Below are 13,739 nucleotides of genomic sequence, written 5' to 3'. Positions count from 1 at the left end.
GAAATTGATTGTCAATCAGTGTTGCTTCCTAAGTGGACAGTTTGATTTCACAGAAGTGTGATTGACTTGGCGTTACATTGTGTTGTTTAAGTGTTCCCTTTAGTTTTTTGAGCAGTGTATATATATATATATTTTTTTTTTTTACTGTTTTTTTTTCACTCGGATCCCGGTCGTATCTCACCGGAAGTGACACCATCCCGGACCGACCAGCCGGCGTGTTGGGACTGAAACAGAGTCACCATGGCAACCATCAACTATCCATATAATAACACATAGTGTGAAATGTGACAGTTTATACAATGCAATTCAAAATAGTTCAAGCTGTATCAATTTAAACAGACATAGTGACTCACATATAAAACAATGAATATTATTAATAATAAAAGAATATATACAGAATTATGACGTAACTTTAATGACCACCTATTTCATATCTAAAGCACTCATGTTAAACAAGCCCATACTAGTCTTATTATACCATATTATAAGCAAGTTTTTTTACTGACACACCATACAGCAATTATACATGTTGGTTATAAGAAACATCTAAAGTTTATTGTCTAATTGAGACCTTTAGGATATATTGTATTTAATTTAAATATCCACATAGCTTCAATTTGTAGTAATTTTTTTTTACCTGTTCCCACCTCTAAACGATCGAGGGACTTGGTCAATGAGTTTGTACCTTAATGTGGCAATACCATGCTTAGCCTGCACAAAGTGCCGAGCTACAGGCTGTTCACTGTGCCCTGATTTGATTGCTTCTCTTATGGCATACCTATGCTGGGCCATACGGGCCTTAAATTCACAGTCCGTCTTCCCAACATATGCAAGTCCGCAAGGGCAAGTCAGTAAGTACACCACAAACTTAGAATTACATGATAGTGGAAAATGTATCTGGTATTTTTTACCCATGTGTGGATTCTGAAATGAATCTGCCGGAACTAGGTAACTGCACATAGTGCAGCAACTACATCGGTAACATCCATTTTTCCTTTTCAAGAAGTGTGATGATGTGGTATTGAATCTAGATAAATCTGTTTTTACAACCATATCTCTAATGCTTCTGTTTCTTGAATACCCAAACAATACCTTGCTTCCATAGGTCTCCCCCAATTCCTTATCTGTGGCTACTATAGGCCACCAATTCCTCACTTGCTTTGCAAGGTATGGACTGCTGGAATTAAATTGCATCACGGAAACCTCCTTTGTTGTTGTTTTCTAACTTTAGGCGTCAATAAATGTTCTCGTGTATACTTTAATGCTTTTGTTCTAGATTTTTCCAAAATAGCCAGGGGGTAACCTCTTTGTACGAACTTCACCATAATATCGAGCTGCCGATCTCGTTCTGTACTGTCACTATTAATTCGACATACCCTTAAAAATTGTGAGTATAGCAGTCCTTGTACAGTAGACCTAGGGTGGAAGCTGTCAAATGTTAATAAATTGATCCTATCTGTGGGTTTCACATACAGACTTGTGGTGATAATACCATCTTTGATAGAAATACATACATCTAGAAAATGAATCTGTTCACGGGCCATAATTGCTGTAAACTTAATTGGACTGCCTGATGTATTATGTCGCTCAATAATGTCTGATAGTGTTTTTTCCCCTCCTCTCCAGAATATTAACACGTCATCAATGTATCTCTGGTATAGTGTTAAATGAGTATATACTTCACTATCCTGAAAGAATAAATCTCGCTCAAGTTCCCATATAAATGAGTTGGCAAAGGCCGGCTCCACCGCCGATCCCATCGCACAACCTGTGCACTGGATAAACATTTTTTTTATCATACAAAAAGTAATTGTTGGACAAAGTGAATTCCAACAATGATAGGAAAAATTCTATCTCAGGACCCGTATATAATGGGTTATTAGTGATCAAATGTTTGACTGCTGCAATTCCTGCCCCATGAGGGATGCAGGTATATAGACTTGTGACATCTAATGATGTCAAAATAACCTCCCCCGGAATCTTACCCAAATCAGCTAACTACCTTAAGAGAGAGGAGGTATCCACTATCCATCAAGTGAGAAGCCGTATGCTGGATACAGGGTTGTAAAAATACACCGATAGGGGCTCACTCAAAGAACCTCTGGCGGATATAATTGGCCTGCCAAGGGTCCTTATGTAATTTCGGTATCACATAAAAAACTGGGGTAACTGGATAATCTACCGAAAGAGCCCTGCTCACTGCTGATGAAATAATATTCTCATTAATAGCCCTAGTCAGCAATTCATCCAATTCAACTTTAAACTTGTGTGTAGGATCTCCCTTTAACATTCTATATGTGCTAGTATCGAATAGCAACTGATCACATTCAGCTTTATATGTAACAGTATCCAAAATAACAAGTGCACCACCTTTGTCTGCGCTACAAATAATTGTCTTCACATTTACTCCAATTCTTCAACGCCTCATACTCAACTTTAGACAAATTAGAATGTACACGGTTAGTCTGTTCTCTTGGTAATGACTCTAATAATCTGCCAAACGTCCTAATAGAAGGATTCACAGAACTAGGTTCAAATGCTGATTTAGTAAATTTCCACACCTGAGGAGGTAATCCACTCATATTAGGGTCCTCAATAGCTGGAATCTGTTTGGCAAAATGTTCTTTTAATTTCAGTGATCTCGTCAACTTATAAGTGTCAATTTTCCATGCGAAAGGGTCCAGTGATTGCGTAGGAATGAAAGATAGTCCTCTGCTAAGTACTTGGCTCTCCACGGGTGACAACGGTTTGGAGGACAAGTTGTAAATCAATTTTTTCTCATCCGGGGTGGTCTCGAGTTTCCTCTTGTGCCTCTCCTGCCACTTCCTCTGGCCTCCTCTCCTCGTCAGGGTACCTCTCGTCCTGCCGCTATAGCCCTTGTTCGCACTCCTAAAGACTAAGACTAACCTAGTGGATGACAAAATAAAACTAATAAAGCATAACAAAGAATATCAATCGACAATCACTCGTAAGAAAGCACAGTTCCTGTCAAATGAGATCACAGCAGCAAACAATAGGCCAGCTCAACTTTTCCGCACAGTGGAGATGCTTTGCAAGCCAGCATGCCTGCAGACGGATGAGACCCCCTCCCAGGCAAGATGCAACGAGTTTGCAAACTTCTTTGCAGATAAAATATCCACCATCCGGGCTGGAATATCCACAGTGCCATCAAAGGAGTGCCAAACTACAAAGCCTGCCAATATAAGCTACCTGCCTTCATGGACCAGCTTTGACCCAGTGGATGTAAAGAACACTGCTGAAATTGCTCGGATTTTGCGTCCCACCACCTGTGATCTGGACCCAGCCTCAACCAAGCTTCTAATAGGTTGTACGGATATAATTGGTCCTGTCTTTACAAAAATTGTTCAATGCTCTTTGCAGACAGGCATTTTTCCTGGATCCCTAAAGGAAGCAATTGTTAGACCGCTTCTTAAAAAACCTAATTTAGATCCCGACTGCATGACCAACTACAGACCGGTATCAAACCTTCCTTTCCTAGGAAAGGTTATTGAGAAAGTCGTTGCAAATCAACTGGAAACCCGCCTGACAACCCATGATATTTATGATCCATTTCAATCAGGATTCAGGAGAAGACATAGCACTGAAACAGCCCTGGTGTGTGTGTTAAATGATCTTCTGATGGCAAAAGACAGAGGTGACTGTTCAATATTAATCCTTCTGGATCTCTCTGCAGCATTTGATACCGTGGACCATGGGCTTCTGATTGAGCGACTGATACATTTCTGTGGTCTGGATGGCACAGTCCTAAGCTGGTTCAAATCATTTCTCACAGGCAGGTCACAGAGAGTATCATCTGGATTATACTCATCACCACCAGTGCCATTGCCATGTGGTGTCCCACAAGGTTCTATACTATCCCCCATGCTTTTTGCAGTATACATGCTCCCATTAGGCGAAATAATCAGGCGCCATGGCCTGGTCTACCACTGCTATGCAGATGATACACAACTGTACTTGTCCTTTGCTCCGGGCACTGATAACCCAATAGCAACCCTAAATGGCTGTCTAGCTGAACTACAGGAGTGGATGAGCGCCAGTTGGCTGCGAATGAACCCGGATAAAACAGAGGTCCTTATGATACGACCGCAACATCAAAGGACAAGACTGCAGCATAGTCAACCAACTGGACTTACACTCGGGGATTCAGAATTACAGACCAGTGATCGTGTGCGGAATCTTGGCGTTGTCCTGGATGGTGGCTTGACACTTAAACATCAGATATCAGCCACAATCAAATCCTCATTCTTTCACCTGAGGAACATAGCCAGAATCAAGCACTTAATTCCCTCAGATGATATGCCAAAAGTCATACATGCATTTGTATCATCTCGTTTAGACTACTGTAATGCCCTCTACCTTGGTCTACCAGCAAAAGAATTGCAACGTTTACAGCTGGTGCAAAACACAGCTGCCAGGCTATTAACCAACCAGCCCCGTTCTAGCCACATAACACCCATCCTCTACTCCCTTCACTGGCTGCCTGTAAGATGGCGAATCATCTTCAAGATCGGCTTACTGAGTTTCAAAGCATTACATGACCAAGGCCAAGGTACCTGAAACAGCTTCTGACCCCATACTGCCCCACTCGATTACTGCGATCTGTAGATGAAGGACTTTTAGCAGTACCTAGAATCTACCGTAATTCATCTGGGGGTCGAGCTTTTAGTCATGCGGCTCCGACTCTATGGAACTCACTTCCCCGCACAGTGCGAGAGGCCCCAACTATAGAATCCTTCAAAAGTAGACTCAAGACTTTTCTGTTTACTCAAGCATTTCCATAATGTCCCCTTTAGTATCTTCATGCTTCTGTATTTTATGAAAATGTACTTCATTATTTTCTGTACTATATTATGCTATGTATCTGTTAAGCGCCTTGAGTCCTATTGGAGAAAGAGCGCTATATAAATAAAATTATTATTATTATAAAAGGACCTTGTGATGTTGTTGTTGACTGGCAGAAGCATTTTCTTCTAATTCACTAGCAGATGTGCTAGAATAATATTGTCGCGGCCCCCGTTTCCGATACTGAGGCTGGCCCTGTAAGGCCCAGCATAGGTATGCCATAAGAGAAGCAATCAAATCAGGGCACAGTGAACAGCCTGTAGCACGACACTTTGTGCAGGCTAAGCATGGTATTGCCACATTAAGGTACAAACTCATTGACCAAGTCCTTCCATCGTTTAGAGGTGGGAACAGGTCAAAAAAATTACTACAAATTGAAGCTATGTGGATATTTAAATTAAATACAATATATCCTAAAGGTCTCAATGAGACAATAAACTTTAGATGTTTCTTATAACCAACATGTATAATTGCTGTATGGTGTCAGTAAAAAAAAACTTGCTTATAATATGGTATAATAAGACTAGTATGGGCTAGTTTAACATGAGTGCTTTAGATATGAAATAGATGGTCATTAGGGTTACGTCATAATTCTGTATATATTCTTTTAGTATTAATAATATTCACTGTTTTATATGTGAGTCACTGTTTAAATTGATACAGTTTGAACTATTTTGCACTGCATTAAATAAACTGTCACATTTCACACTATGTGTTATTATATGGATAGTTGATGGTTGCCATGGTGACTCTGTTTCAGTCCTAGCATGCCGGCTGGTTGGTCCGGGATGGTGTCACTTCCGGTGAGACACGACCGGGATCCGAGCGACGTGATTGGAGGCAGAGTAGAGATTCCCCGGGTGCGCAGGTATTTAAACACATAATATTATTAGAATTATTATTATTACTACTACTACTACTACTACTACTACTACTACTACTACTACTGCTACTACTACTACTACTACACATTTCTACCTAGGATTAGTTACGGTTTGTTCTTTCTTTCTGTGGTTTTCAAACTTGCTCGCATTGCATACTTTATGGTCTGTGTTAGTGACTGAGGTACCAATAAATTGAGAAACTCTTCAGAATTTAGCAACCCGGATAAAATACCTAAAAACAAGTTTCCCATATGCTAGCATGCTGTATGTAATCTTACTGATGCTGGTGGCACCTGTTACTGGAAACTGCAATAAGTTCTCAGTTCACAGATAATATGTCTGGAATAATATCCCACTCCCATAAATTGTAAGGATATTAGAGGGGTTGGGTATGGTATACTGGCAGTTAGAATGCCGTTGGTAAGAATTCCGACTGGCCAAAATCCAGACGGGAGCTAAGGTAGGGGAACCCTAATCCACCCCTGCCCGCAGCCTAACCCTCCATCCCTCCCATTTCCAGCCCTCCCCTAATCCCAACACTAATCTATATATATTTAATCAGCAAAGCAATTTTACTGTGAGAGCAAGTACTCCACAATGACAACACCGATTTTGATGGTTCAGGTGCCATTCGATAGAGTGTGAAGCAATAAGGTTGCAGAATGTTGATAAACTCAGTTGATATAATTAATTCTTTCTAACACTTTTGGGATACAGTAAATTGTTAGAATACAGTAAACTTTAGATGAAAGCAAAGTAGAACACACAATACAAAAATGTTTTGCTCGATTTTAAGCAACACGGTTGACTAGTAATCCTTTAAAAACACTGACTGTACCTGCTCCAGGGTTTAGATCCTCGCTTACGAAACCAGTGTGCAGCCCATCACAGCTCAGCTGAAAATAAAAACAGAACAGCAGCTTTGTATTTGCATAACAATAGTGGGAATGTATTCTTTTTAGAATTGAGGATGGAAGCACAAGAATAACAGGGTTTTGCATCACAAGGATTAAAAACAAAACAAAAAAATCTGTCCGATTTAGACAATTCAGAACAGAGAAGAGAAGATTTTGCTATTGGTGCTAACAATAATAAACTGCAAGTCTGTGTGTGTCTAGCAAATAAAAGCATGGGGATTTTGCTCATATTTTGATCAAAACATGTAAGGGTATAGCTCGTTGTCAAGGGACCTCCAATCTCTCACCCATCTAAGCCTTTTATAGCCTTGACTAGAATCAGCCATTAAAGCACTAGGCAAAATTTTTAAACAAAACCAAAAAGAAATAAGCTCAGGCTTGGTTTTACACAAATTTATTTAATGCCATATATGTAGACCAGGTATGTCCAAAGTCTGGCCTGGGGGCCAATTGCGGGCCGTGCTCAAATTTTCCCCGGCCTGAAGCCTCCGTGAAAGCTATTTTAGGGTCATGGCCTGGCGTCTGAAGGATAGAGAGTTCCTCCTACAAGGGCTACCCATAAACAGCTAAAGCAGATATTTTCTCCCCGCTAAGCCCACTCTTCTGCTCACCCGATATTGAGGAGACCGGAGGGGACTGAGCAGCGGAGCCGAGGAGTGTATAAACTCGCTCCTGCAGGCTGCGGCCTTCCCCTCCACTTTAGGCCGGGATCTGCAGCACAGCCTTCCGCGGGCATCCCGGACCACACGGAGAGACCCAGTGTGAAGTGAAGCGGCTAGCAGTGTCTTCCGTTAGACGTCCCCGCTTTGTTGGGCCCCTGCTTCTGCCGTGGATTGGTGGCGAAAGGCCGGTTTGTTTACTGTGCTCCCCTGGGACACTGCAGTGCGACTGGGATGGCACACATGCGGCAGTGGCCATCTTGAAAAGGTCTGTGATCCTATTTTATGCTCTCCCACAACTAAACAAAAAATAAATTTTATATATATATATATATATATATATATATCAGTGGCGTGTGGTGAGGTCAGTGGCTGGTGAGGCACTACAGCCATAATGTCCTCTGAATCCTGCCTATGACCCCTACCTATTACACCTCATACCCCCAGACATAATATTACACCTCATACCCCCAGACATAATATTACACCTCATACCCCCAGACATAATATTACATCTCACACCCCAGACATAATATTACACCTCATACCCCCAGACATAAATTTTACACCTCACACGCCAGACATAATATTACACCTCACACCCCAGACATAATATTACACCTCACACCCCCAAACATAATATTACACCTAACACCTCATACCTCCAAATATTATATTACACCTAAAAAACCCCAGACATTATATTAAACCTAACACCTCATGCCCCCAGAAATAATATTACACCTAACACCTCCAAATATTATATTACACCTCATACCCACAGACACATTAGACCTCATTCCCCCATACATATTAATGCACCTCATTCCTCCATACATATTAATGCACCTCATTCCTCCATACATATTAATGCACCTCATTCCCCCATACAAAATGCACCTCATTCCCCATACATATTAATGCACCTCATTCCCCCATACATATTAATGCACCTCATTCCCCCATACATAATGCACCTCATTCCCCCATACATATTAATGCACCTCATTCCCCCATACATAATGCACCTCATTCCCCCATACATATTAATGCACCTCATTCCCCTATACATATTAATGCACCTCATTCCCCCATACATAATGCACCTCGCACCTCATTCCCCCATACATAATGCACCTCATTCCCCCATACATAATGCACCTCATTACCCCATACATAATGCACCTCATTACCCCATACATAATGCACCTCACACCTCATTCCCCCATACATAATGCACCTCATTCACCCATACTTAATCATACACCTCACACCCCACCACGATCAGACCTTCTCTTACCGCCGATGACGACAGTGGCCTTTACAGGTGCGCGGACCTCCTCTTCTGGTCAGCCGGATGGGTTTGGGTCGGCTCTCCTGACAGCGGCCGCTGGCCGCAGCGCTCACATTGCAGGCACGCAGGTGATGGGGAGGGGGGATGGCCGGTTCTCTAGAAAGCTCTGCGCTCACATTGCAGGCACACAGGAGACAGGGAGGGGGGCATGGGCGGCACTTAGATAGCGGCCGCTGGCCGCAGCAATCACATTGCAGGCACACAGGTGATGGGAAGGGGGGGATGGCCGGCACTTAGATAGCGGCCGTTGGTCGCAGCTATCGCATTGCAGGCACACAGGTGACGGGAAGGGGGGGATGGCCGGCTCTTAGATAGTGGCCGCTGGCCACAGCAATCGCATTGCAGGTACACAGGTGACGGGAAGGGGGGGGATGGCCGGCTCTTAGATAGCGGCCGCTGGCAGCAGCAATCGCATTGCAGGCACACAGGTGACGGGAAGGGTGGGATGGCCGGCTCTTGGATAGCGGCCACTGGCCGCACATTGCAGCCAGTAAGCATGTGACGGGGAAGGGGGGATGGCCGGCTCTCCTGACAGCGGCCGCTGGCCGCAGTGCAGCACTCTCAGTTAATTCATTCAACAGTTAGCAGGTGACGTGGAGGGGGGCAGTGCCGCTTATGACAGGCGGCCCCACACCCCAATCGGACCACCGGGATATTCCCCAGTTTGGCCAATGGCCAATCCGGGCCTGTCTGGGGGACTGACAGGGGCGTGCATTCATCGGGGCTGAATGCACGCCCCTGTCATTGAGGCACCAGTATAGGTGCCGCTTCACCATTCATTTTCAATGGGCTTTCACAGCCCATTGCTGCGCCCCGCCCCCTGTCCGCCACCCGCTGTCCGGTCTTTTACTGTTAGCAGCGGGAGGCACCTCTCCCGCTGCCTCCCACCCTCACATGCAGCCACATACACAGGGGGGAAATTATTACAATAATAAAGGAAGATATTTATCACAGAATCTGAGCTATAAGTATCTTCTTTCTATTATTTTAATCATTATGACAGGGGAGGCACTGCCTCCCCTGACTGCACATCCCTGATAGATAGATATATATATATATATATATATCTATCTATCTATCTATCTATCTATCTATCTATCAAAGTGCCTTTGGGACCAAGCTGCAACTTTTCCAAGGACACCTGTCACAAATGCAGCCCAATACCACATATTTCCCATCGCTGCAGGAAATAATGACCAGTTTCCAGACAGCAATATCAGGGCGCACATGAGGAGGTATGCAGCAGACATCTCATCTCTGGCTGAGGAGTTTCAACAGCGCTTTCAGGATTTTGCAGCTATTGAAAAGGAGATCACACCTTTTTCCTCTCCTTTCTCCGTGGTTTCTGATAACACTCCAAACCACCTGCAGCTGGAGCTCATTGAGCTGCAGTGTGACGCTGAGTGTCGCAGTCGGTACCATCAGCTTCCTCTTGTCAACTTTTACCGCCAGCTGGATAAAGGCAGGTTCCAAGAGACTCAAACTTTTGCTAAGAAAATGCTGAGCTTGTTTGGCTCGACATACTTGTGCGAGAAGACATTCTTTGTTATGAACCATAACAAAAACCATGTGAGGACAAGACTAAATGACTCTGACCTGCGTGACATCTTGCACATCAAAACCACTGTCTTTGAGCCAGACCTGGCCTATTTACTGCAGTCGAGATCTCAGTATCACTCTTCACATTAAAGCAGGTAAGACAAGTTATTTGTTTAGTCTTCTGAGGTGATTAATGGTTCAAAAAATGTCAGGCTGAATGGTCGACCCCAACACATTTTTCACCTCACGAAATCTGGCCATCTTTGCAAAAAGTTTCGACACCCCTGATGTAGACCATTACCTTCTGGACCTGAACTCCCAGTGGACCAATCAATTATTGCACAGGTTCTCATACTCGGTCCTCAGGACCCCACACAGTTCATGTTTTGCAGGTCTCTTCACAGAATCACAAGTGAAATAAGTAGCTCCACTTGTGGAACACCTGCTGGGTTACCTGGAAAACGTTGATTGTTTCGGGTCCCGAGGACCGAGTTTGAGAACCTCTGAACTATTGCATACCACCCAATAGTCCTGATTTTGACTATTTGGTGGATCATAGAAATGTTTATTTCGGTTTAACTTTTCTTTTTGTATTATATTTGGAGATATGGATATGGACGCACCATAAACTGTTCTAACTTATTTGTTTTACTAGTTTGAGTTTTAATTTATGAGGCTGAATTCTGTGAGCCTTAAGGTGCATGCACATGGTGTGATGCAGGAAATGCCCGACAATGACTATGCGATGTGGCCAGAGCCCGGCACCACCGATGTAGTCAATGCTGGCTTGTCTGCACAGTCTATTTTTTCTTGCGATGCCGACCCCGCGGGAACCGCACATCGGCATCGCAAGCTCTATACACACGGTGCAATATGCACTATATTTTCCTGCGATATGGACTATATAGTACATATCACAAGGAAAATCGCATGTGTGCACCTTTAGTGTACATTCTCATCTATTCGATTTAGTTCTAATCTCAGCTCTTGACCTGATGATAATTTTATATTTACAATATTCATATAAACTGACCATCTGCACAGGGGATGGTATCGGGATCCCTGTGCTTGGGATGCCAATGTGACTCTTCCTGGGTAAGTATTCTAACCCTAACCCCACTGCCGGCACCCTGAACACTGGTATGCTGACTGGATGCCCTGCACAGTACCACTTCCCCTTTTCTACAAAAGTTCTAAGCATCTGATCTAATTCTGCATGGTGTTTACGTTAATCAGAAGATATTTTAATCATAAAATTCTCTTGGACCATGTTCAGTGGTCATGGAAGAATTATAATGACTCCTAAAAGCATCATTTGTTAGATGCCCCAGCAAGTTGTCTCTGGAAATTATATTGAAATAGAGGAAGCTACATCTGTTTTTTCTTTGTGAAATTAAATAGCATGAACTCCCATTTCACAACCTGTTGAGAGAGTCCCATCTTGTTACGCAATTAGTCATTGTATTGAGAGGTGGCTGAAAGCCTTGTGCCAGTCATCTGTTTAACACGATATGGCTGACTGATTTTTACCCAAGGTGCAGGTGGTGGTGTGTATTCTGCTGACAGCTTAATTCTGAGCCCTGGAAAACAAAGCAGCTTCAATCTTGGACTTCCATCTGCCTGGCTAGAGAGAGCTGTGTCCAAAAACGGAGAGGTACAATACTTGTAAATACACCTCTCTCCTATCTCTAATTCACTCTGAAAATTAATGGCTGCAGAGTGTTTTGTACCTAAATTGAATGCAAATATGTTTTGGGGCATTTTTTGCTTTTTACAGTAACTTAACCTCTTATTTGTGCACAAATTGCAAACTATACAAATTTTAGAAGTTCTTGTTTAATAATTTGAAATACTGGGGATTATGGGGGTAATTCCAAGTTGATCGCAGTAGGAATTCTGTTAGCAGTTGGGCAAAACCATGTGCACTGCAGGGGAGGCAGATTTAACATGTGCAGAGAGAGAGAGATTTGGGCGTGGTGTGTTCAATAAAGCAGCCAGTATTTACCCTGCACAGAAATAAAATAACCCACCCAAATCTAACTCTCCCTGCAAATGTTATATCTGCCCCCTGCAGTGCACATGGTTTTGCCCAACTGCTAAAAAATGTCCAGCTGCAATCAACTTGGAATTACCCCCTATATTCTGACTGTTGTTGGTCATGATGCAGATGGTACATTGGTACAAATAATATGCAACACACTTAATGTAAAAAGTTGCAGAAACAGACATAAAATAAATCCTAACATTAAAATTATCTATAGAAATTGGAGGTATTTTATACTTTCCATTTGGCCTCAACAAACGAATGATTTGTTAGTTGATTAGAAATTACAGGTTCCCTGTGTCCCTCATCTTTCCAAATCCTTGTTAAGATTATTTCCTTTTTCTTTTTTTTTAGTAGCCTGTGGCCATTTTACCAGGAGACCTCTTTCCCTCATTCCCCCCTGTATTTGTATGTAAAGTTGTTTGACCGCTCTATTATTGCACACTGTTACAAGGGATATCTCTCCTAGTTACTATTTCTTTTATTCTTTTCAGCGCCCTCCTATCTGTGGGCCCAGACGTATGTTTCTTGGATATTTTACATTTCAGAGAGAGCGGGAGATGGACTCTGGATTTGTTGTTTATTCTCTATGTACTGTGCTATTCTTTTCTGGTATTTCTGTATTATTACAGCTGTCATTAATGAACAAAAACAGAGTTAAAAAACTAAAATAAATAGAATTCTTGATGAGGTAAATTCTAGCACTTATATGGTAATGCAGCCATGGGGACACGCAAGCCGTCCGCTTCAGAGACAACAAGATGCCAGGAAATCTCCTTCCTCTGACAGAGATCTTGGCCTCGTGTCTCACCCACAATGGCGGCGACACACCTCCATTTTGGGAAGTGGATGCCATTAAAGCCCCCTCCCCACCTCCAAATCACTGATAGTCTGATGCCGATCTGCGTATTACAATGCATACGTACATGTGCAGTACGGCTCTGCACATGCACAAAGTACTGAAGTGAACATCGGTATTTTGCAGCATGCACCACTACTATGTCAAGACCTGAATCAGGCCCATGTTGTGTCTAGGTGTTATACCATTGAATGTGAATTAGATGGCTGTTACTGTTACCTAGCATTCAGAGTTGATACTATGTCGTATGTCTGAGCAAATTGAGACTATGAGACTGAAGACAATATGGAAGAATGTTTTGTTTTCTTTTTTAAATTAAGTTTCAACCCAGTCCATCTGGGCAACTTGGAACAATTTTTTTATTTGTAAAGTTAGCATGCTGGGGGTGTTGAGTGAATCAAGTGTTGGATTATTAGCTATTAGTGCTGCAGGCAAAAATACATCAGGAGCTTCTTGCAGACTCTTGTAAGTCTTTATCTGCCAGGGAATGTCCTAAAGATTACACTTCTTGGGTTAAACAGCACATACAGTAGTTCACTAAATGGGTTTCAGTATGTCTCTTAACTAGTAACTAAAATAAGTGAACCAGGAGGAAGTACCACAATGTTAGGACTTTTTTT

General features: G+C 42.7%; 1 protein-coding gene across 1 annotated transcript in view; it reads right to left on the bottom strand.

Annotated features, from left to right (window-relative positions):
• MAP3K19 (mitogen-activated protein kinase kinase kinase 19) overlaps positions 1 to 13,739 on the bottom strand; it is a 115,833-nt gene that overhangs the window by 82,344 nt on the left and 19,750 nt on the right. Inside the window, exon 7 of the mRNA XM_063933784.1 lies at positions 6,586 to 6,643. Within this exon, the coding sequence (XP_063789854.1) occupies positions 6,586 to 6,643 (58 nt within the window). The remainder of the gene's footprint in view (positions 1 to 6,585; positions 6,644 to 13,739) is intronic.

Source organism: Pseudophryne corroboree, chromosome 7, assembly GCF_028390025.1.
Source record: "Pseudophryne corroboree isolate aPseCor3 chromosome 7, aPseCor3.hap2, whole genome shotgun sequence".
NCBI lineage: Eukaryota > Metazoa > Chordata > Amphibia > Anura > Myobatrachidae > Pseudophryne > Pseudophryne corroboree.
Note: the sequence above shows the minus strand (reverse complement) of the source record. Positions and strands in the feature narration are given on the sequence as shown.